Source organism: Nanorana parkeri, unplaced genomic scaffold, assembly GCF_000935625.1.
Source record: "Nanorana parkeri isolate BGI_ZX_2015 unplaced genomic scaffold, ASM93562v1 scaffold1623, whole genome shotgun sequence".
Taxonomy (NCBI): domain Eukaryota; kingdom Metazoa; phylum Chordata; class Amphibia; order Anura; family Dicroglossidae; genus Nanorana; species Nanorana parkeri.
In genome coordinates this window covers 83,520-109,118 of record NW_017307891.1, presented here as the reverse complement: position 1 = coordinate 109,118, position 25,599 = coordinate 83,520, and the positions used below count along the sequence as shown (strand labels likewise).

Here is a 25,599-nt window from a genome sequence, read left to right as displayed (position 1 = left end):
TATATGTATTCATATTTAACTGTGTGTTTATCTGCTTTTTTAAAGTCTATTTTTCTTTTGAAACCCAGCAGTGTGTCTGCTTTCTTAGGTAATACAAGTAGTCCTACTTCTGTACTCATTCAATAAAATATTGCAAGGGGCAAAGTGCTATCTTCTGAGTTTAGCGCCCAAAACAAGCATTTCAAATTCATAATATGCTGACCTGACTCCAGGAAAGTGAATTTTTATTGGTTGCTAGGGGCCCTGCACTTTGCACTTGATGCTTTGTTCCTCACACTGTTTAATAAATATCGACAGATAACCCACTAAAGACGGATCCGGTTTCGTCAGGGTCGCACATTTCCAAGTCCCAAGACACTAGCCATCCAACACCCTAAAATGGAACTCAAACAATAAAAACATCTGCACGAGGATGCGGAAGGCAGAAGGCTTTATTTTAGTGGTTGTTTATTCCATTTGAAACACCCATTACAATCGCCTGTGTCAAGGTGCTTTCCACACTTACACAGAGAGCGGCAGTAAATGTTCCATTTACTACTCAATATATTCATGTTAAAGGCCTGCAATGGGCTTGGTGTGTGTGAATGAGTATGGCAGGCTCCCTTTTATGATGGATACAAAATTCTCCCAATGTTACATAGCTGTATAGTTAGGGTGAACAATGTCAGTTGACTGACAGTAATACTGCGCACACTGAGAAGATAAAACTATAGTATTAGCAGCCTCCAAAGTTAACACTTTATTATTCTATCTATCTATCTATCTATCTATCTATTTTTTTAGGTGTAATTTTTTTATTTTATCATGTGTTCGAATAGTTATATTTTTATCGTTGGGTCCCAGGAAGAGTATGTAGTTCAAATTAATGATCGTGTAAACATATATATTTTTTTACTATTCACATATCTTTCATTAAAACTAATGGTATCATCTATAGAAATGTTCCAGTTTCATAACAAAGAACTTATGAAACCCTATAGATGTGAATTGTGTGACATGCCATACGTTCAGTGCAACTGCTTATAATTAAAGCTAACATCTAGGCAGATATAAAACACATCAATTCATTAATTTATGTTTTCATTAAAATAATGACATCCATTTATAAATACAGCTAAGTGTAAGTAATTCAATCTGTGTCTATGTCAGTCTCTTGTGTTTCTCTGCCCAGAACTCACACTGGAAGAAGGAGCATAGACTAAGAGCAAATCAGACTCTGTTATATGCACTTGTTCAAACATGAATCATGCTGCCAGGAGAAGAAAGTAGACTTTATTGAGCTGCTGCTGCTCCTTCACTGTCCAGACATGGGCTGGGAGTAAAGATGTGACCAAGCTGAATTGTTTAAAGAAAAACTCCAGGCCAATAAAACCTTAACCCTTGCAGTGGGGCTACTCCCGCACTGCAAGGGTTTAAGTGCTCGTTTTGTCTAGGGACCTAAAATAACAAAGATATACTCACCTGAACCGCAATTCTGCCTGGCTCCTAAACCGGTCACTGGAGCCTCTCACCCCTTCCACTCCAGCGGTCTAAGGTCCTGTGAGTCATCACATCCTATACAGCATAGGATGTGAGAATGCCAAGGGACATTCCTTTGCTGGATTAGAGGAGGAGACAGGCGGGAGGGACCAGTTTAGGAGCCAGCCTAGATTGTGGTTTCCGGTGAGTATACCGGTACATCTCGGTTATTTTAGCTCCCTAGACAAAATCCAAAAATAACACTCTATTATTCTATCTGTGTCTGTCTGTCTCTGTCTGTCTATCTATCTATCTATCTATCTATCTATCTATCTATCTATCTATCTATCTATCTATCATTAATCAATTTATTTAAATCTATTTACATATCTAAGTATCTACTGATAATTGAAGAGCTTTTAAAAGCAAAAGCAAAAGCAAAAAAAAAAAAACAATAGTATGTGGATCTAGCATCCATGTTGGATTTCTCCAAGTTTGGCTGGTGTGAGGTATGGTACAATCCATCATCAGGTCTATACAGGTATTTATGACAACAGCGTTTCACTTGCTATATGTTTACCTAGACCGGCACTGATAAATGTATCATCAAAGGTAGAATCCAAAACTCTGTGAATATTATGCCGCAAGAGAGAGAAGATTTCAAACAATGTTGATTTGGGGCTTGGCACCTAATAAAACACTATTTGTGTCCCAATGATTTTGTGTACTGGAAATAATGCAAGTGTTTTCTATACCAAACCGCGTACGGTTACCCGCCGGGACGGAGTAAATAGATGGAATCATTTAGGCAATATTCAGCCATCCCATACTGCTTTATTTCTCACTCCTGATTGTTCTGGTGCTTTCTCTCAGTTAGACTTCGGTGAAATGTTTATCAGCAATATCATTTCTGTATTTGGCCAGTAAATGTTTATTTGGGAGGTGCATGCCTTCGGAAGCAGAATGGCTTCACATGCAGTAGAATGGGCTTGTTAAAAAGTAATTTTATTCCATCTTTGTTTTTAAACAACTCAACCATATTTGCATCTCGATGAGTCACATAACAGAATCCTGTTATCATTTTTAAAAAGTTAGTGCCATTCCTGTAAAAAAACACAATTTGTCTATGAGTGTCTCAAGCTTGTGTCATATAAATGCAATGTTTCTGAACCTTGCAGGACCCTTTTGTCAGGTAAAGTCCCTACGATGTTCCGAAAAGTTGCATTGATATGTCTTGTTAAAGTTATGCCAATAAAAAGGATATTCTGAAACAGAATGGGGTACGGACAACACACTGTATACTGTGGTGCCATCTAACAGTTGTTCCAGCACCCGTTGAACTCTGGGGTACATTGGTATGGTGCACGAAGGAGGATCACTATGATCAAGCTTGTGTCAAGCACGTGTGCAAACATTAGGAAAACAGGAACTTTATCTATGTACACCGCCTCAGTAGTGATAAGGGGACAATTTGCAATTGTTTGCAGAGCCATTTGTCCTGCAGAACCGCATGTACATTTGTTCAGTGTGAATAGGGGCAAAAACAAATGTTCTTAGTATGTTTTCTTACCAGGTCAAATGTAATATAAGGAAAATGCCACATTATGGCCACTAGATGCAGCTGAGGATAATACGAAAGAAGCATTTACTTCCTGTGATCCTCAGCTCCATCTAGTGGCCATAATGTGATATTTTCCTCATATTACATTCAACCTGGTAAGAAAATACTCTAATAATAATCATGGGGAAGGTTGTTTTTGGTGGTTGGCCTTTAAGCTCTTGTTATGGTTAGGAGAGTTCCTTTCAACTATCCTGGACCTGTACTTGTGAAAAAAACCAGTAAGCTCCATGAGGGCAGGGGCTGATGTGAATGTGCATTATGTAAAAAATCTATGATCCCCGTACTCCAGAGTGGGAGCCCAATATGAAGGGGCCTACAGGTTCTGGTATGACCTGCGGACGGCGCCGCGTAAATCACAGAAGTATTGAAATAGTCACCCGCACTCCAAGGTCAAACATACTGGACGTCTTTTATTCAGACGTTAGGCAATCATAATGAGTGCAAAAAAGCAAAAAAACAACCAATCATGGCCCCTTCGTCAGGCGAACACAGTGAGTCATGTTGCATTTTTGTCTCATTATAATTGTCTAACGTCTGAATAACAGAAGCCCAGCATGTTTGACCTTGAAGCGCGGGTAACTATCTCAATACCTCTGTGCACTATGTAAAGCCCTGCATAAACTGTCGGCACTATATAAATACCTGTAATAAGTAAACAAAATAAATAAGATGGACATTTAAAGCATTAGAACACAAGCAACAATCAATTACATATAACTATGAAAACAAAACAAAGATCACAAATACAAAGAACACCAAATAAAATAAGCTACCCTAAATAGAACCCCCTAAAACACTCCCTCTAGATGGTGGTCCATGAGCAAATTTGTGTGGTCCACAGAAAAATCTGGACATTATTTATGTTTTATTAACAATAAAACAAAAATAATATTCTAAGAAATTATTTTTTTCTGAATGACAATTTTCGTCTTTATATTGCACTAAATTCACGAACTGTACTTGAGAGGGGGAAACAAGAGAGGCGCAGCGTGACGTCAGGGTAGTCTTACGTTGTATGAGGCAACCGAGCCGTACACTTCAGTATTGTTGCGACCAGGGGTGGACTGGGCCGGGGGGCAGGGAGGCAATTGCTCCCCAGGCCCCTCTGATGCCATGCAGGCTGGGCCGTCATTGAAGCGACACGGAAGGTCCGAGGCTGCCTCTCACTGACTAAAGCAGCGGCTGTCACAAGGAATGCGCGGCTCTCAGTACAGGCAGCACAGGCTGCCAGTGATCTGAGAAGCGTTGTGTTCCTTATCATCGCCGTAAAGCATTTACAATTTTGTTATAATTAAATAAGCCATTGATAATGTTGTTATATTAAATAGGTGCATTTCATATTAATAAAATGGAAGTTCTCTGATCATTATTTTACAAATGTATTTATCTTTTTAAAAAATTCAAATTAGTGGTCCACGGGATTTAACAAGATGAATTTAGTGGTCCATGAGGTCCGAAAGGTTGGCGGCCGCTGCTCTAGATAAAGAAATGTTTGCCTAAGTAGCTTCAGTGGGTGAAATTGTGAGTTTCCACTTCTGCGTTGCCCGGCAGGCTTCATAGCTGCTATAGGCCCGGTTATTTATAAAGTACTTTCTTTTCCTGAAGGTGCAGCCAAAAAAAGCAAATACAAGCAACTGTTGACTTGAATCTTTCACTTACTGAATTTTGTGTTTTGCTTGGCATTCGCCTCTAAACAACATTGTGCTAGGTAATTGTAGCTTTAGTTTTGGTTTGATTTAGAGATTTGCTGCAGTTCTGTGTTATTGGTTGAAATGATAATAATTCTGTAAACTAAGCTCTAGGATAAGCAAATATTGTCCCATACAAGGGGAATTTGTTTTTTTTTAACTTGAATCTTAATGTGCTTTGTATATTCCTTCAGATCTATGCAATAATGTAACACATTTTTTTTCCCATTGGGTAGGAGCTTTCTTTAATAAAGACCCGTCACTGGTCTACTTGATCTTTGTGCAGGGTGACTGGTCTCCGCCCACTTCTGTAGTTTTCTACAGACAGCCTATAGTGGGTGGGGCCTGCTGGGTCACTCCTACAGCTCTTCTTTCTGAACAGGCTATGTACAATACAGTGATGACATAACTGTTAATTTGACAAGGCCATATGCAAAGGCATTTGGTTATTACAAATTGGAATTGTATCTTTTGTGGCTATTGAGAATTGCATTTAAATGAAAGTTTTTGTACCTGGAGTTAAAGAAGAACTCCAGGAAAACTTGTTCTTTAAAAAGTTACCCCTGCACTGCAAGGGTTAAGTGCTCATTTTTGGCTAGGTGCTAAAATAACCAAGTTATACTCACCTGAAGCTCGGAGCTGGCCAGCTGTCACAGTGCTCCCTCCAGCCTCTCTTCTCCGCTGCAGCATTGGAATCGTTCTCAGCATCCTCAAGCCTATACACTTTGTATATATGTTAATGATTTACAGAACCTTAGACCTCTGCAGTGGAGGGGGAGAGAGGTTGGAATGACCAATCTGGTTTGGAGCATGAGTATAACTGTGTATGGGTGAATATAACTTTTTTTTCACCTAGACAAAAAAGACCTCCTTACTGCAAGGGTTAATAAAAAAAATGCATGGAGTTCTTCTTTAAGCTGTAAGTGTATATCAAACCCAAAACTTTTTTGTTAGTTTTAGATAGAGAGGGGGAAGATTAAAACCCCTGCCTGGTTTATACTGCCAGCGGTGGTTCTATTAGAGAGATGTCCCATTAGTTTCTATTAGGGCTGTGGAAATTAAAGATTCATTTCTCAATTAATCGTTAAACTTTTTGATCGATTACAATTATTTTGATCGCTAATGAAAATACTCACCTCTCCACCGGCTTCCGGGAGTCCCGTAGGCGATCTGATGACGTCACCAGACTCCTCCCCCCCTTTCCCAAGTGGCTCCGTCGGCTAACGAAGGGAAGGGGGGAGGAGTCCGGGGACGTCGCTGTCCATGACTGCTAACGAAGGGAAGGGGGAGGAGTCCAGTGACGTCGATGTCCGTGACGTCACCGGACTCCCCCCCCTCCGTTAGCCGATGGAGCCACTTGGGCCGGTGAGTTTGCCCAAGATACTTTCTGCATGAGCGCCAGCCAAGGCATTGGCCTATACACATACAGCACAGCAATGAAGTAATAAAATGAACTAGGATCACACTAATCCAGCACGTAGTTATTCTGAGTTGCCCCACTCAAGCGGCGGCCATATTGAGTGGGGCACGTGAGATTAATAACGTGCTGGATTAGTGTGATCCTAGTTCATTTTATTACTTCATTGCTGTGCTGTATGTGTATAGACCAATGTAGTTGGATCTGTATGTGCGTTATAATTATTCAATTAATCGATTTTAAAAAATTTCGATTAATCGAACACAAAAATTTTAATCATTACCAAACCCTAGTTTCTATCCTACTAATGTTTTATCAGACAGGAAGTGAGGGAAAATCTATAATAGTTATACAGACACAAATACAAATTTGACAGAGGTTCTAGCCTTTCCTTATTCTACTGAATTGTATTCCTGTCTGTGTTGATGTTGGAGAGTTCCCCCCAACTTCCTGTTTGTTAACCCATTATCAGCAGGACAGGAAATCAGTATAAGTCTCTCTAAAAAGACCCATATAATACACCAAACAGGGGTTCTAATCCTTCCCAGCTCTATCCAAAACTACATTAAAGATTTTAGCTAGATCTACACTTTAACACTGGGATGGGCAAATCCAGCCCTCCAGCTGTTGTGAAAACTACTGTACATGTCCCATGAGGCATTGCAAGACTCTGACAGCCACAGGCATGACTCCCAGAGGAATGATGGTATTTGTAGTTAAATCACAGCTGGGGGGCGGAGTTGCCCACGCCTGCTTTAACAGATGAAAAAAATAAAATGTAGAGACGATGAGTTGTATTAATCTATGTGTGTCCTCTTACAGCTACATTCAGATGTCGACTCCGGGGACGGGAAGATTAAATACATACTCTCAGGGGAAGGAGCTGGGACCATTTTCGTTATTGATGACAAATCAGGGAACATTCATGCAACCAAGACCTTGGACCGAGAAGAAAGGGCCCAGTATACGTTAATGGCGCAGGCGGTGGAAAGGGAAACAAACAAGCCCTTGGAACCCCCTTCGGAATTTATTGTTAAAGTCCAGGATATTAATGATAATCCTCCAGAATTCCTACATGAAAACTACCATGCCAATGTGCCGGAGATGTCTAGTGTGGGTATGTATTATTCTGGATTATATTATTCCATGGTCATGTCAATCCTACGTCTGGCCTGCCAGTCTTAAACTCACTGCACATATTAAAATCTGACCCTACAATCTTTTAGTAGGTCCCCATACTATGCATAGTTTTGGCAACGCTAAAGGAGATTGTACAAAGATTGTAATAATTTATAAGGAACAAAGTTTACAATAAGATTGTAATGTGAATAGTGATTTATTGGGATGGAGCTGGGAATGCTTAGAAGTCCTGCATGTTTATTTTTTATATTACCTTTGTCCTATTAGGGCAATTTCCCTCCACTTCCTGTTCTGAAGATATAGCAGGAAGTGATAAGAATTATTTCAAACATGAGGTTATAGCTTAAGCTCTTAAGCCTCTTAAGCTGACCACACACCACTCAAATTCAGTAGCACTCGGCCAAAATTTGGGCAGTGCGTGGTCTAGTTGGCACCCTCCATTAAATTTTCAGTTTACCTTTGTTCCAAAAATCTTGTCCATACAGTGACAACAGCCAGTCAGCTACAGTCAAAATGCAATAGCCAGTGGTGGGTTATGGTGGACACACAGGCTATTGAAATCATAAATATACCTATCATCTTGAATTATTTTGTCAGCTGATAGGGTTTCTTTAAGGCCATGTATTAAAGTGACACTAAACTCAGGAGTTGAATCTTAAAAATGCATTCTAGTACCTTAACTATTAACAAAAATGTATCTTATTTGTGTATCACTCGGCTGTAGATCCTCCAATCATCTCTGAATTGGTGCTGGCACTGTCCTTCCTTCTGGAGGGTGGCTACTTTTGTTCCCCATGGTCCTTGTGTGTGTTGTAAAGTAGCCACCGCTCCAAGTTCACTGCTGTGATGGACTACAACCCCAATACAAATTAGTAAACTAAACATGAGATTGTAGTCCATCACAGGCGTGAGCTTGGGGCGGTGGCAACTTAACAACACACCAGGGACCATGGGGAACAAAAGTAGCCACCCTCCAGAAGGAAGGACAGTGCCAGTGTTCTATCAAAGATTGTGACTGGGTTGGAATGTGTGACCGGTCACACATTTTAATGTAATCACACCCACTTTTACAGCGTTGGAATATGTGACCGGCAAAAGGTGAAGAATTATAATGCTTTCTCAGCTGTTTCAGGGCAGATCGGCTTAGCAGATGGTATGTGCCAGAGAACCGATCTCCCCTGGAACAGCTGATCGGTTCTGAAATGTCACTTCTATCTGACTTTGTGGAATGTGAGATCGCAGTCACAAAGTCAGATAGAAGTGACATTTTAGGACCGATTAGCTGTTTCAGGGCAGATCGGTTCTCCTGCACATACGATCTGCGATGCTGATCTGCCCTGGAACAGCTGGGATTCTTCACCTTTTGCCGGTCACATATTCCACAGCCAGAAAAACTGGGCGGGATAAGGTTAAAATGTGTGACCACATCACAGGCCACACATTCTAACGCAGTCACAAACTTTGATAGAACACCAGCACCAATTCAGAGATGATTTGAGGATCTACAGCCGAGTGATACACAAATAAGATACATTTTTGTTATGGAACTTAAACGCATTTTTAAGATTTAACTCATGAGTTTAGTGTCACTTTGACTATTATATTTTTTTGAACCAAAACAATGGCACACCATTTACTTTAAAAGGGAAAGTATGCTGTCAGTTCAATAAAATCTAATTCTGTGGTTTTTATTGTACACTCTGCCAGAAACTATTTATTGTGTCATGTTCATATTTGTACATGCCTGCTGTGACATATTTGTATGTTCATAATTTATATGCAGTGTAGTTGCACCCTCTAGTGTCTGCCTGTTTGACAGTCAGTTAAATAGCTTGCAAGATAAATCTATTGTCAGAGCTGTGAGATAAGAGAGCAGTAAAGAGCAGCCACTGTGATGCACTGAAGTTGGCCGTACACCAGTAGAATTTCATTGGACAAAATGTGTGTTCAAAACATTTTCTAATAATTATTGGGGTCAAATTGAAGATCGATTTCGTAGTGACAAAATAAATCAAAGCATAAGGATGGATTTTTATTTAAAATTCTAACAGTGAATGTGGTTTTCATTCAGGAAATTCCATTAATTTCAGATTTGAATGGTAAAATTGAATGAAATGTCAAATGAAATTCTAAAAGTCCCTGATGACATTAACAAATGTTCTGATTAGAATTTCCGTATGAACGTTCATATGAAAATCTACCAGTGTATGGCCAGCTTACAACACAGGGACCATAGCATGCAGTGATGGTATGTCCCTCGGCATCATCATGTCCTATACACAGTGTATTGGACGTGATGATTTACGGGACCTTAAACTCCTGCAGTGGAGGGGGAGAGGAGCTACAGGGATCAGTCTATGAGCAAACCGGCTCCAGGAGATCAGGTGAGTATAACTGTTATTTTCCTCCCTAGACCAAAATGAGCATGTAACTATTGCAGTGCGGGGGCAGAGTTCTTTTTTTAAAAAATTTGCAGAGAAATTTGGGGATGGCATTGCTAACCTCCTTCTACAAATGCTACTTGTCTAGCTATTTTTCACCCTCTGGCTTTAAAACTCTCCAGGAACATGTATGCAGATCTGGAGGGTGCGCTGGTATACAGTAAACTTTACAAGTGCAGTAAAAAATTCCTGGCAGGTCAGAATATAAAGCAATGGTATTATTTTTAGAACAGCTCCACCTTCTTTCATTAAAGGGTTAGTTCACTTTTATAGAAAAATACTCTATGCTGTCCCAAAATTATTATTATTATTATTATTATACAGGATTTATATAGCGCCAACAGTTTGCGCAGCACTTTACAATATAAGGAAGACATTACAATACAATACAATTCAAGACAAGATGGTAAGGAGGGCCCTGCCCTTGAAAGCTTACAATCTAAAAGGGAGGGGGAAGTGATACATGAGAAGGTAGCTGTGTGGGGATGAATGTTTGAGAACATGATAGTTGAACGGTTAGTTCGAGGCAGGGCCGGACTGGGACTAAAAATAGGCCCGGGCATTTTAGACTCAGCAGCCCAATCACGTGATACAGTCCTCTTACCTTGCACGGCCTGACATCTTTGGAACACGTCCTCCTTGTCCTCGGAACCCGACTGGATGGCCCCCTCATCCGTAAATCCCTAATCTGGCATTTACAAGCGACAGCTGTCACCTATTCAAGTTAATGATCAGGTGATAGCAACTCCATATAAACGCCTGCACACCGCATGTAATGGAATGTCATATGATTACATGCGGTTAGAAAACATTCTCCCTGGATGCACAATCATTGCGTCCAGGGAGAGTGATTGATTCCTAGCGGAATGTAAACATATCACGTATCATTACATGTGCAGACATTTACATGGAGCTGCTGTCACCTGATCATTAACTTAGATGACAGCTGCCGCTTGTAAATGCCAATTTAGGGATTTCTGTAGCAGGAAAACGCAAGTTCCTGAAGCAGAAATCCCTAACTGCACCTAAAATAAAGGTGTGAATGCAGCCTAATACTCTTCTACTCCCCCCCACCCCCACACGTAAAAAAAATACAACACCTGTACATATATATATATATATATTTAGTGTCTACTGTGTGGTAGTGCCGGCTCTGCTCGCTACCACACAGTAGACACTGCTCTGCACAGAGCCGGCCATCGGGCATAGCGGACCGGCCCGAACACAATCAGGTTGATTGTGTTCGGCCAGGCCCGGCCCACCGGGCAAGTGCCCTATGGCCAGTCCGGCCCTGGTTCGAGGTGGGATAGGCTTCCCTGAAGAGATGAGTCTTTAGGGACCGCCTAAAGGCAGTCAAGGTGGGAGACAGATGGACAGGTTGGGGTAACGAGTTCCAGAGGATTGGAGAAACTCTACAGAAGTCCTGGAGGTGAGCATGGGAGGAGTTGACCAGGGAGCGGCAAAGCAGGAGGTCTTGGGATGAGCGGAGCAGACGGTTAGGGTGATACTTTATAGCCGGGGGCAGAGTTGTTGATGGTTTTGTAGGTGATTGTTAATATTTTGAATGTTATCCTTTGGATGAGTGGAAGCCAGGCAGGGATTGACAGAGGGGGGTTGCAGACACTGAACAGTTGGTTAGGTGAATGAGTCTAGCAGCTGCATTCATGATAGACTGAAGGGGGGATAACCTGTGTAGTGGAAGGCCAATGAGGAGGGAGTTGCAATAGTCAAGACGAGAGATAACAAGGGAGTGGATGAGTAATTTAGCGGTTTCTTTGGTGAGGAAGGTGGCGAATTTTGGAGATGTTACAAAGGTGAAGGTGGCAGGATATGGATATTGAGCGGATGTGGGGAAGAAAGGTGAGGTCTGAGTCAAGAATGACACCTAGGACCTTGGCATGAGAGGATGGTTGGGTAGTTGTGTTAACAATCTCAAGAGAAATGTTGGGGGAAGGTGCACGGGTAGGAGGAAATATCAAGACCTCAGTTTTTGAAAGGTTAAGTTTTAAGAAGTGTTGTGACATCCAGACGGATATGACAGTTAGTAGATTAGTGACACGCAAGGACACAGGGGGGGTGAGTTGTGGAGTGGAAAGCTATATTTGAGTGTCATAGGCATAAAGATGGTATTGGAAGCCATGTGAGGTTATGAACTGACCAAGGGAGGAGGTGTAGATAGAGAAGAGAAGGGGTCCAAGGACAGAGCCTTGGGGACCCCTACAGAAAGAGGAAGAGGAGGGGAGGAGTTAGAGTTGTAGGTGACGCTGAAGGAGCGCTTTGATAGTTAAGAGGAGATCCACGAGAGAGCAGAACTAATAAGATTTTGCAAATAGGTATGTATGTTGTTTCCATACATGTAGACCATTATTTAAAGGGGTGAAGCTTGCCACCCAAAATCCATGCTTTTTTCAAAGCTCCGTCCTGTTCTCTTTATAGGACGAACCAGCCAGTAGGACAAAGGCCCCCTAACGGTACTGAATAGGGTGCCATCCTTCTTCCTATCATCCTACACAATAGCCAGTGTGCTCTTTCTACATTCTCAGCTATTGAGCTGCTAGCCGGCAACAGCAGACATAGCACACTGTGCATGTGCTGGGGATTGGGATGGCCACAACTCCAGTACCACTACATGGCAGTACTGAAGAGAACAGCTCCATCTTGTCCTCTTTTTTAGGACCAACAGCCTTTAGGGTGAGGGCCCCCTGGCAATATAGGATAAGGTATCATCCTTCTCCAATTCCTCTTGCGCTTGGCCAGTGTGCTCTGTCTAAAGTCCCTGCCGTTGAGCTGTTTGCCTGCAGCAGGAGAAACAGCACCCTGTGCATGTGCAGAAGATTGTGCTCGTTGATTGGAAGAAGGACGACGTCCACTCCAGTACCACCAGGGAGTGCTCATCCTGAGGGCTGGTCTGTCATTAAAAGAAGACAGGACAGAGCTTTGGAATCCAAGAGGATTTTTTGGGGCTTCACTAATTGCGATAATGGCCTACAGTTATGGAAACAGCTTAAACACCTATATGTAAATTCTGATTAGTTTAGGGTTATGGAGTCAAGACAGCAGAGGGTATTTTTTATAAAGGCGAACTAACCCTTTAAATAGCAAAGCTTAAGTTCCAGCAAAATTACTTTGCTTAGGCTGAGATGATGTCATCAGTCTGCTGCAGGTAGAAGGAAGATTTTTTGTCAGTCTCCTCTCCCCAAGTAATTGAACTGCAGCATTGTAGTAAGTCACAAGATGAGAGGCTGAAGCAGGGGCTGATCTTAGTCAGACATTGGTAAAAACAGCACGGATGTCAAGATTTAATGGATTGTGTGAACTCTGAGCCAGTGCCTCAGTGCAGGAATTAGATGCTGACCCCGGTCGATGCCTATACAAAGATGGTGCCATCCTTCCGAAGAGAAAAGCAGATGAAGGCATTGTCAGGGTAGCACTGGGATCACTGTGAGTGGTAATAAATACCTGAAAGGGTTACAGTTACACATTCTTTGAGTGTAAATACATTTAGCATGAAAATATATATCTGATATTAGGTTCTCTATAGGAAAATTTGCATAGGTGTGTTTTTGTTAATATGTGCTAAATTTGTAAAAGAGTGGAGAAGGTTCCTGTTACTATGTGAATTGAATGCAGACAAGACAATGCTACACGGAAATCCATGAGTGTCATTAGAATATTAAATTGCTGTTTTAGCCTTATAGTGACCTGTTAGCATAATGCAGAATGATGTAACAGGTTATTTGCATTCTGCAATGCTCAGGAGTATTTCCTTCTTTGCAAATCACACATTTTCCCACAGAACTTAATCAAAGCATTCACAGTGAGAACCTTTTTTTCTTGAGGGTATACAAATTACATTCACATAAGGCAGAGCTCTGAAATACTCCCACGATCAAAGTTCTTAGCACACAAAGGTGGCAAAGGTGGAAGTATGGCTGCCTTTCATTGGGATTGGTTTACTAAAGGCTGTTCACTTTGCATTGGAATGTTCCCTTAGTGTAGTGAATGTGGTAAAGATTTACTTTGCAAAGAATACCCAATCACGTGCAAGGAAAATTAAAAAACTGTAATATGCTTGCACATAATTGGATGATGGAAGTCAGCAGAGCTTCACCTCATTCACTAAGCTTAGGGAAAGTTCCCTTGCAAAGTGAACAGCCTATTTGCCTTTAGTCAATCAACCCCATTGCCTTTCAGTGTACTCTCTGTTCTATTGAAACTGTAACTGCTTTTTGTTCCCTTCTAAAACATTCAATACATTATAGCTGATCTTAAGGCAAACAGCTGACAAGAGTTGCTGAAATACATACAGTTAATGTAAACTGTTTTACCTGCCAAAGGATTTGTAATTCTGTTTAATCAGTCCTGTAAACCAGACACCCCTGCCAGACAGCACTAAACCGGGGTTAAAGCTGTAGTCTGATATAAAAGACACAAATGAATGCAGTGCAGTGTTCGTTAATAGATTATTTAGGTGCCAAATGAATAAACTGTTCGCACAGCTCACTGCTGGTCGAGTGAGATTCACAGGATTGTATGGCCACTAGATGGAGGCGATGATTCCTATGCTCCTTGGCTCCATCTAGTGGCTATACAGAGCTGTTAATATCTTCACTGTGAGAACTGCTTATAAATCGGCCATTAAAGTGACACTAAACTCAGGATTCAAAGGAGAACTATGAGGTGTATGATTTCCCCTCATCCTCATAGTTAGAGCCGACCTGTGACAAAGAAGCTGTCACAGGTTGGCTCTATCGAGCGGGAAGTGAGCAGAAACATGCACCAATCTGCTCACTTCCAGATCGTCTCCCTGCAGTGAGCAGTGACTGTCAGTCACTGCTGCCCGCAGGGATTCCCCCCTCCCTTCTCCTCCAGTGCTGAGTAGAGGAACGGACGGGGGATGGGGTGGGTACAGCTGGCTCTGTCTCTAGATAGGCAGAGCCAGCTGTAACTCCTGCAGCTGGGTGGTTCTCGACAGTAATGTCGGGATCGGTCCCGGCTGCGGCGCTCTCAGTATATTGCAGGCAATAGCTCGCTATATACTGAGCTTTGGGTCACGGGAGGACGCTAGTATATGTCCTCCTGTGACCCTAAAGACAACTATGGGGAAAAACACTAACCCCATAGTTATCTTTTAAATCTCAAAAATGCATTCAAGTACCTTAACTATTAACAAAAATGTATATTATTTGTGTATCTCTCAGCTGTAGATCCTCAAATCATCTCTGAATTGGTGCTGACACTGTCCTTCCTTCTGGAGTGTGGCTGCTTTTGTTCCCCATGGTCCCTGTGTGTGTTGTAAAGTAGTCTCCACTCCAAGTTTGCTCTTCTGATGGACTACATTTTCATACAAATTAGCAAACTAAGAGGGTTAAGCACAAAGCTGCAGAAGGCTGTGCATCAGCTAAAATCAGCCGTACATCGGCTGCCTTCAGTCAGCCAAACATGCTCTGCAGAAGCAGTTCAACTCTTCGGCAGTTCACCCGCTGTTGTTCGCCCCTATTGTTATAGGGGCCGAACGGCAGTTAGTGAATAGCTGAATGCTTCCGAGGTAGCGAGCAGAATAAAAAAAAATTAAACAAAAGAAAAAAAAATGTTAAAAAATAATTTAAATAAATGTAAAAAAAGGAAAATATGAGTTGGGCTATGCTGAGCCGCTCGGCTGCTGTACAGCCTATTGTGAATAGCCCATACAGCAGCCCTTCAGTTCGACTGAACCGAAGGGCTCAGGCAGCCGAAACGAGCTGAAGGATCAACCAAAGCTACGGCTAGATCCTTTGGCTCAATAGTAAATAACCCGCTAAATGTGAGATTGTAAGTTCTCACGGGCAGGGCCCTCTTTACCATCTTGTCTTGAATTATATTGTAATTGTAATTACATTGTAATTATATTGTAATTATATTGTAAAGTCCTGTGCAAACTGTTGGTGCTATATAACTCCCGTATAATAATAATAACACTAATAATAATAATATTAATAATAATTCTAGCCAATAACAGTGAGCTTGGAGAGGTGACTACTTTGCAACACACACAGTGACCATGGGGAACAAAAGTAGCCACCTTCCAGAAGGAAGGACAGTGTCAGCACCAATTCAGAGATGATTTGAGGATCTATAGCTAAATTATGCACAAATAAGATGCATCAATTAAAGGAGAACTATGAGGTGAGTGCTTTTCACTCACCTCATAGTTCTAGCCAACCTGTGACAATGAGACTGTCACAGGTCGGCTCAGTAGATCGGGAGGTGAGCAAACACATACCGGGTTCGCTCACCTCTCGATCCTGTCACGGCTCTCTGTCATGACAGGGGCAGGGGCTGGATTCCCCTCTCCCCGCTCCGATCTGCCGGCGCTGACTGGCGGAACGGGCGGGGGAGGGGGCGGGTACAGCTGGCTGTGCCTCTAGATAGGCAGAGTCAGCTGTCACTCAAGCAGCTGGGCGGATCCCGTCATCTACGTCGGGATCCGCTCCGGCTGCGGCGTCTCAGTATACCGCAAGCTGTAGCTCGCGGTATACTGAGCTTAGGGTAATGGGAGGACGCTAGTTTGTGTCCTCCCGTTACCCTAAGGAGAACTATGGGGAAAAACACTGACCCCATAGTTCTCCTTTAAGGTGCTCTGTGAGGGTCATGCTGATATGATGAAAGAGCTGAGTGATGGAGAAACTAGCTCATCAATCTGCCCTTTTTCTAGTTCAGTCACAGACTGTGGGAGGACAAGACCTGTAAGCGTAAATTAACTGCAGTAGAGAAAATTATGTATACTGACTTGCCAGACAGGGCAGTGCTGTGTGGCACAGCTGTGTAAATTATGACTAGGTGGACAGAAATAGAAATCCTTTGGCATGGACCCCCCCACCCCCCGCCCCCTTGTTTATGTTTTATTTATTTATTTTTTCTTGCACACAATTCATTATTTAAAGTAAACACAGCTGCACGTGTCCACTAAACTCAGTGACCATTCATTTTGCTGGTGGACTCTACTAAAAACCCTAAACCCTAAGCAGTTTTTGTTGTAAGAGTCCCATGAAAGCCATTTTGTTTGTGTAGCTCACATTTTTATATGCTCCTCTTTCAGGTTTTTATGATGATATTTCATGTAAAGCTTTGCAGATTCCCCCTCTTACATCTAAAACAAATATCTTTGCCCTTGGTGATAATAACAGTAGAATGCAATCACCTCGCTGCATCAGAAGCCTGCCTATGTATTCAGCAAAATGGATGCCGCCATGTGCAAATGTAATTAAAAACAATATATAAAATCTGATGAAATTCCCTTCTATTACACTATCTGCATTAGCCAAGCATTATAGCCGTCATTAATATCATTAAAATGTAACATTCACACATGAAATTATATATGTGCCCATTACGTGCCTTTATGAAGTTATATTTCTTATTAAATAACTAATGATTTCAAGCAATGTTTTAATTAATTGCAGTTCATAGCTCAGTGCAAAAGAACAAGAACCGCACAGATTGATTTTTAAAACACGTACAATGGTCTTAATTACCGCCAGGCATGCATGCTTAATCTCAAGAGTGCTGCGTGCTTATGCTGGATGCATACCTGTAATTAGTTACTAAAGAGGAGTTTGTATAGTATCTTGGAGGACTGATCAACAGTAATAAGAGCGGTTCATTCTAGCTAATAAGATGTTTTCTGAATATTGTAGGTACATCGGTAATACAGGTCACGGCCTCAGACGCAGATGACCCCACGTATGGCAACAGCGCCAAGCTCGTCTACAGCATTCTTGAAGGACAACCTTATTTCTCAGTGGAAGCACAGACAGGTACATAAATGTATATACATGTGTGTCTATATGCCTCTATATGTTGAGAAGCTAAAGCAGACTCTACAGATAGCTGTCATGGGATGGGGAGTCCTGGCCCTCACCTTTGCCAAGGGTACATGGTGAAGCATGCTCTACAGATATCTATAATGGGATTGGGAGTTCTGGTCCCCACCCTTGCCAAGGGGACATGGTGAATCAGGCTCTACAGATATCTCATGGGATAGGGAGTCCTGGTCCTCACCCTTGCCAAGGGTACATGGCCCTTCTCTTTAACTCTCTCCTGGGGGTTCTTGTTGGTGTGAGTCACTTAATAATTATTTTAGGCCGGTGTGGCCAATTGTGCAGTTAAAGCCATCAATGGGTTGTTGTAGCCTAAACTTAAAGTAAAACTGTGTTTTGCTCATGCAAATCCCCAGCAGCTCATACTCACCTTTCTGTCACTCTGTTTCACTGCTGTGAGCAGGAAAAGCTGCCTTGTATGAGATATGGGTGTTGAGTAAGATGTAGTTGATTGACCAGCACAACAGTAGATTAATCGGATTACTTATATATTGGGCCCCATGCTGCTTTCAATTCATAGGCCCCTCTGATAGTTTCATGGGATTGTGTATAAATGCAGGCGAACACAGGCCTGTCTAATATAATGGCAGATAATACTGAAACAATGCTTCCAATTCCATTGGGTCCTGTAGCCTGGGTGGCAGAGTAGTTGTAGAGTGCTTTATTAAGAAGTTCAGGCTTCCATAATACACATGTAGGTTTCTGAGTATATCATAAACAGAACTGGAACTAATGGTATAGAAAGTATTATACACATTACAACTGTAAATAGTGACATCTACTGACCAGGGTTAAAGACACCAAGTATCCCTCACATAGTACAAAGGAGCCTTTTTTCTAGATATAAAAAAATAAAGACGATAATGTAAAGAATTATATCAGAAAATGGTGCTATGCATTTTAAGTACATCACATAATCCATGGTCCACACAGGAGACCTTCTGATTCCTTCAGTATGTCTAGGTGGTTCAGGTCTACAGTTTGGTTGTTAGCAGTAGGAATTGGAAAATGTTCGTCATCAAAAGAAACTTTTGAAACATCCTGACTAACAGGTGCAGGATGATTGGCATTCCATATATGTGCATCACATTATTCATCAGATAAGGTTCTTGTTGACTTGTCACTTAGATTTGGATTATCTCTGTTTTAATAAGCCAGGTTTCTTAACTCTAACTAGAGATCATGCCTGAACATGTTCTTCCCTTCCACCACATTTCTGATGAGTACAGTATATGCCTTAATTTTATCATCTTGACAGTCTTAGCAACTGATTTTAGAGGTACTGAACTTTATATCTGCAACATATTGTTTAGAGTGCATAATACAGTAGTTGCATGTCTGGTCGCTCTGTTGACATGTAACAACTCTGTAGTAAAAACTTTTAAAGATTTTCCTGTAAGATTTGCATTTTGAAGAGCTTTTTTTAAGGCGTGTGGTGAACACTTCAATCTCTCCATTTGCTTGGGTTTAATAAACTCAGGTTTTCCCAAGCACAATATTTGTCTCTCTGGCAGGATTACCACTCAGATTAAACAAATTGCGGTCCATTGTCAGGCACTAGTTCTTTTAGGTTTTATTCCCTGCTGAAGACTGTGGAGAGAAATTTAATTTCAGTAGCAGATGTTATATTTGAGACAAATGCAATTTCTGGCCTCTTGCTGTAATAATCCATTAAGGTTATAGGAAATCAGCAGTCCACAGGTGCCTCTGAAAGGACCTACAATATCAATAGCAATCTTCTCCCAAGTAGAATCAGGAAATGGCGCGGGCTGGAGTGGTGAAATGTATGTGACAGTAGATTTGTCATTACTCTGATAAGTAACACAATATTAAAAGGCAGTTAGAGCTTGGACAGCTATTCCTGGTCACCAGTGTAGTTCACATAGTCTTTTCTTTGTTCTTGGTGACTCTAATGTGCAAGTTGAAAAAGGTGCTCGCTCTCAAGGTCTTTGAAAGTAGTCATATTATCCATGGGCAACACAGCCATGAGCTAAGGACAGTTCATGCCTAATCCTGTAGTACGTTCATAAAAAATGAATTAATTTATTTTCTAAGTTCTGCCATTTGTAACATGTCCCGTAACTGTACTTGTAATGGGCATAAAGGCAAGGAGGATAAAAGGGTTATCATCCCAATTTCTGACACACTGGTTTAACATCTGATCTGATCATTTTAATTTTGTTGCACAGCCCAGTGAGGTGTCGTTTAGTGGTGATACTTTGGACACTGGTAGCATAGGGGTATCTGAAGCTGTTGTGATAAGACCATCAAAAGTGGAGGGGTAGAGAAGCGCCAACAACCTAGTATGGATCAGCAGGCAGGTGGAGGGAAATTCAAAGGAAGTTCTTAGTGTTAGGGTGAGTATAACACTAGGAATGTCCTTTGAATTTCCCCCCACCTGTCTGCTAATCCATACTAGGATGTTGACGCTTCTCTACCCCTCCCCTTTTGGTTTTCTTCAGTACAAAGGTCGGACATCCCGGTCCGCACATTTGAGAAGCAGCATACCATGTGGCATGCCAAATCCCCCCCTCCCCTTTTTTCCTCCTCCCCAGCCTCTTGTATAGCACTCATCTCCACAACTTTCACATGTGATAAGACCATCCAATACTTGAAGATTTAGAGCAGCAAAAAGATCCCTCCCCAGTATAGCAGTACATTTCTTTGCAATGTAGAATTCTGCTTTCACATTATTTGTTCAACATTTTACAGTCACTGGCAGGCAACCAAGCACAGGGATAGGGTCTCTAAAATAACTAACCAGTTTCAGAGTATGTGCAGTATGTGGTTCATTTGCAAAGTACTCCTGGTGGATTTCCTCAGGCAGTGTAGAGACAGCAGATTCTGTTTTAAGCATTAGGTTAATGAAGATGCAGGGCCCCAGACAACACAGGAGAGCAGAGAACGGAGAGCGGGAGGCGGGGCCGAGTTGATAGTGGGCGGAGCCCAGAGCCACATCTATGCTGCTGTATGTAGCCTCCTGTCTGTAGAGCACCGATGCTGTGTACACAGACAGGGGGCAGGGCTGGTGCAAGCCCCATTGCCGACACAGGTGAGGCTGCCAGCCCTGCATGTGTTTATCTTATGTGGGCTTAATAGGCAGCTGCTTTGGGCCCCACAACAATGATTGGGCCCTGGGCGACTGCCCCTTTTGCCCTGCGTTAAAGACGGCCCTGAGAGTAGCCCTTGTTAGCAGAAGTATTAGTAATAGTTACAGTGCATAAATGTTTATCTGGAATAGAAGCATCATATTGATTTACCCTTAAGACAGTAACCTTTGTGGCACTAACGTCACAAATGTGTGTAGCAGTATACGTAAGGCAGATTTTTTTCAGTGTCCTATTTTTTTGCATTTATGGCACCTTGTATCTTTTGCAGGGCCCATAGCATTGTTTGTGATGTACTGTGTTTAACCACAATTGAAGGAGTATTTGTTTTGGTGTCTGTGTAGCTCTGCATTGCAGTTTAGATGAATCTCTTGTTGTACCATTAGGGTCTGAATATGTGTCTTCTGGGAGACAAATTCTGAATTCAGGTGCCAGTAGACTTCTGGCTTATGGTCTGTGCTTCAGCTACAGCAGTTTAACTTTGGCACAACATTCTAATAGCCTTTTCTACAGTTAAATCATGTTCCAAGAGCAAACCTTCTCTAATGCAAGTTTGTTTTTTATACTAGTTGGTCTCTAAGCATTTCATCTGTTAGAGCACCAAACTCACAGGTAACAACCAACTCTCATAAAGCTGCAATAAATTGTACTGTGCATTTTCCATTATGCTATCCATGTTGCTAGAATTTATACCATTCTGCATCCATGTTTACTTTAGGCACAGAGACATTCTTTATGGCAGTATGCATCATAAGTGTCTTCTGTTGCTGGTAGAGTATAAAAAATATGCTCCTTAGGAGTGAATAAGTAAACCATGCTTTCTAGCAGTAGGTAAGTTCTCTTGATTAGCAGCAATGATATTATACTGAAACATAAGTATCTAAGCAGTAAAAGGCATCCCACAGGGTGGGGAAGAAAAAATGGAAGCTGCTGCCTGTAGAGATAGAATACATATTCTCATCGCCAATCTTGTAGTTCGGCAGTCTGGGAGGCAGAGTAGTTATAGAGTACTTTATTCATAAGTTCAGGCTTTCATAAAACATATGCAGCCTTCTGAGTATGCCATAACAGGAACAGGAACTGGAACTTATTTATATTATACATGTAACAACTGTAAATAGTGACATCTACAGACCAGAGTTATAAACGCCACAACCACCATATGCGAATATAGAGGAAGCAATCTAATTTCTCTCCATAGTTCTCATCACTGGGACTCTTGTAGGGTTTGAGAAGGACTAAAATGCATCCCTCTCCAAAACAATATAGGAAAAAGAAACTAGGAGCAAAGGTGGAGTTGTTGACCTTGGCGATCAGTTGGGTTGTCTTGTGTTGTCTAGAAAACTAAACAAACAATCTGATTGGTCATTATGGGCATTCACTTTGTTTTTATTCCTGCTTACTTTTCTCCTTTTAGCAGTTGTGAATCTAGTGCCATATTGGGCAATGATTAATGCAGAAAGTTTTGAGATTGAGTAATACCATGACCATATGTCACTTGATCACATTTGGTTATACACCTGCTGTTTGTTTACAATTTAAAGCAAGTCATTGAGATCGTTGGCATTTGGTTATACACCCAGGTTACCCGTTGTTTGTTTACAATTTTAAAAAAGCCAGTGGGATCGTTGGTTGCTAGGATGCTTGCGGCCGCTTACATCCTAGCAGCCAATGACATGTTGCCCCACGCAATGACACTGGTTGCTAGAACACAAGCCAGAGCATCATTAGTTGCTGGGATGTAGGTTGCTGCCATCATCTTAGCAACCAAGGGGCGGGATACATGCCCCCCCATTTAGTTTGCCCATTTGGCACACTCCGAAGATGTAAAGTTCAGGCTGACCTTTACATTGACCAAAACTCAAATCTTATCTTTGGTTGGGAGGTATGGATGTATATATAAATTGCCCCCCCTGTCAGGATTTATGGCTATACAGGACTCTATTAGAGAGATTTTCCCAAATGTGCTGTAATGGCGACAATGCTTTCACCAGACTAGAAATTAGAGGAATCTTTAATTCAGACAGAAATAGATTATGTTTTTTAACCCTTGTCAACTTTGTCAACTTTTTTTAACCCTTGTCAACTCTTTATTTCTATCTCTGTTGCAGATTTCCCTTACTTTCTGTCACTGTGACACTAAGGGGCTGATGTATAAATGCCCCACCCAGCATAGAGCTTGGAGAATTCCATAGGATAGGATGAGCATAGCTTTACACTGGGTGGAAGATTTATACATCAGCCCTTAAGTAAGGGGAAATCTCACTTGTGGAGTCCCAGTGAGCACAAAAAAACCTGATTGGGGTTCTAATCCTTCCCCACTCTATTCAAAGCATAGTCTACTACTGTAAAAGTGTGTTGAGGTTCCATATGCAATTCATTTGTTACCCTACATTGAAGTAATTAATGGAGGATAGTTAACAAAGCAAAGTTGCATTTTATGAATGTTTTTCGGTCGTTCATTTCTGTAAGCTAACAAAAGCAGCATGTGTAATCTAGGCCACTCCATTCGTATTGCATTAAATACTCACTACAATAGAAATCACACCGGAATTCTATCACAGCAAATGCATAGAAGTAATACCCCGTGTCGGCAGATTGTTAATTTTTAAAGTTTTCTTTCAGTCGCTATGGCAATCCAATTCTAAAATAATAGTACAGGTTTGCTATATACTGTGTATGTAACGATCCTTATATATATATATATATATATATATATATACTATATATATACACACTAGGGATGCACCAATACCAATACTAGTATGCTCCGATACTCAGTATCGGCGAGTACTGCCAAAAAATGTTGGTACTCACACTCAATATCGAAAAAACGGTATTGGTTCATCCCTAATGCACACACACATATATAGATGTGGAAAAATGCAATCATGTTCAGGTTGTTCACATGAAAAAGGAACCCCAAAGCGAGAGAAAAGCAAAAGATGTTCCCTTTTAGATACAATCTCTGTGATTTAAACCTCACGCAGAGGTTAAGTCAACCTTCAAAGGGAGGGGTTAGAGAAAAAATAGTTCTTTGTTTGCATCTTTGAGTTGTGTGTTTACAATTTAGGTTAACTAGTGCACTAGTAAGCAACAGACTTTTTACTAAAAAATAGGTTAGTATAGCCTAAAAAGCCTGTGAAAAAGGAACCTATAGCTCCACCTACTGGTGAAAAATGAAAATACATGCTATTTGGATGCATTTTTTCATATTTACTTTACAAAAAAAAGATACATTATTTTTTATGTCATTTTTAGCATTTTTGCCCTTGCACATTCCCTATAGCTCAAACTGTATCTTGCCATGCAGTAAAATGCAACAGGTTCACTTGAACGTTCTTCACCCCAGAATCATACACTCACTCTTTCTTCATTCCATTGATAATCTGTTTAGCTGATGAGAGCAACAATAAATAAAAGATACCCTGTGCTTCAGGGTATAATGGTGCATGTAAATCATTCCCATTGTGGTTGGTGATTGGGCCAACACTGTCACATGTGGTTAGGAAGTGAGTTATCAGATCTTAGCAAGTTCCAATTAGAGTGCCTCAGAGCTCACATCATTTCTTCCACCTTCCAACAGCTGAATTTAGCATTGGGAGAAAAAAGCAGAGGTAACTATGAGCTGCTGTGGAGGAGGTGCACTAAAACAAACCTGCTGCTTTACCCTGCATGGCTTTAAGGTTAGTGTGTTTGGAGAGTCTCTCTCCATGAATCCGATTTCTATCAGTCAGAATGGTAATTTTCTATCAGTCTTGACATAGGCAGTAAGACAGGACTAGTGAAACAGGCCAATGATGTAGTGGGAAAGGTTGCTATATTATGCAATATTGAGTTTGAAGATATGCTGCCCATAAGGATAGCTTTTTGCTTTCAGTTTCATGATGTATTATGTAGAGGACAAATAAATAACATTTGTAATTTATTTTTGTCATGTAAATATGAAATGTGGCTTATGAATCTTTTTATATTTACCAGTTGCCAACAATCGGCTCTAGCAAATCTGGTACAACAGGGTTTCAAATAGCTGGTTTACCACTATGCTATGATTACACATCTGAAACAAGTAATATAGCAGATTTCTAGCAGAAACACAGCTAAACATTGGAGCTGAATGAGTCATAACAGACACATGCACCATCTTTTTCTGTTAGAAGGGACGACAAGAGAGAAGCCAACATAAAAGACACAATAGAAGCTAACAAGAGAGAAGCTATTTTATATGAAATTGAATAACCATAAAAACTATCAGAATATAAACTTGTACCTTTTAAAAAATGGCCAAATGCCACTATATTCTTAAAATGTATTTCCGCTTTGACAGCCAAATTGGGATAACATCTATTTTATATTTGTTACATATTCCCATTCACATAGCATAAGCAAAAAAAATGATTTTTGCAGTTAAAAAGAAAAAGAAAAATACTTGGGTTGGGCTTTTTGGCTTCTTAAAAGTGATCTATGAGGTGAGTGATGTCCACTCATCCTCATAGTTAGAGCCGACCTGTGAAAAAGAAGCTGTCACAAGTCGGCTCTATCGATCGGGAAGTGAGCAGAAACATGCACCGATCTGCTCACTTCCCGGTCATCTCCCTGCAGGGAGCGGTGACTGTCAGTCCCCCCACAGGGATTCCCCCCATTCCCTCTCCGATCCTCCAGTCCTGAGTGGAGGAAAGAACGGGGCAGGGGGCAGAGCCCCCTGTCACTCACGCAGCTGGGTGTATCTCGACAGTAATGTCAGGATCCATCCTGGCTGCGATGCTCACAGTATATCGCGTGCAATAGCTGAGCTTTGGGTCATGGGAGGACGCTAGTATATGTCCTCCCGTGACCCTAAAGAGAACTATGGGAAAACACACTTACCC

The 25,599-nt window shown here is 41.4% G+C and overlaps 1 protein-coding gene across 1 annotated transcript in view; it reads left to right on the top strand.

Moving 5' to 3' along the window:
• The window catches only part of CDH11 (cadherin 11), a 142,461-nt gene that overhangs the window by 90,455 nt on the left and 26,407 nt on the right, over window positions 1–25,599 (top strand). Inside the window, exons 3-4 of the mRNA XM_018570897.1 lie at window positions 7,007–7,301; window positions 17,442–17,561. Of these exons, the coding sequence (XP_018426399.1) occupies window positions 7,007–7,301; window positions 17,442–17,561 (415 nt within the window). The remainder of the gene's footprint in view (window positions 1–7,006; window positions 7,302–17,441; window positions 17,562–25,599) is intronic.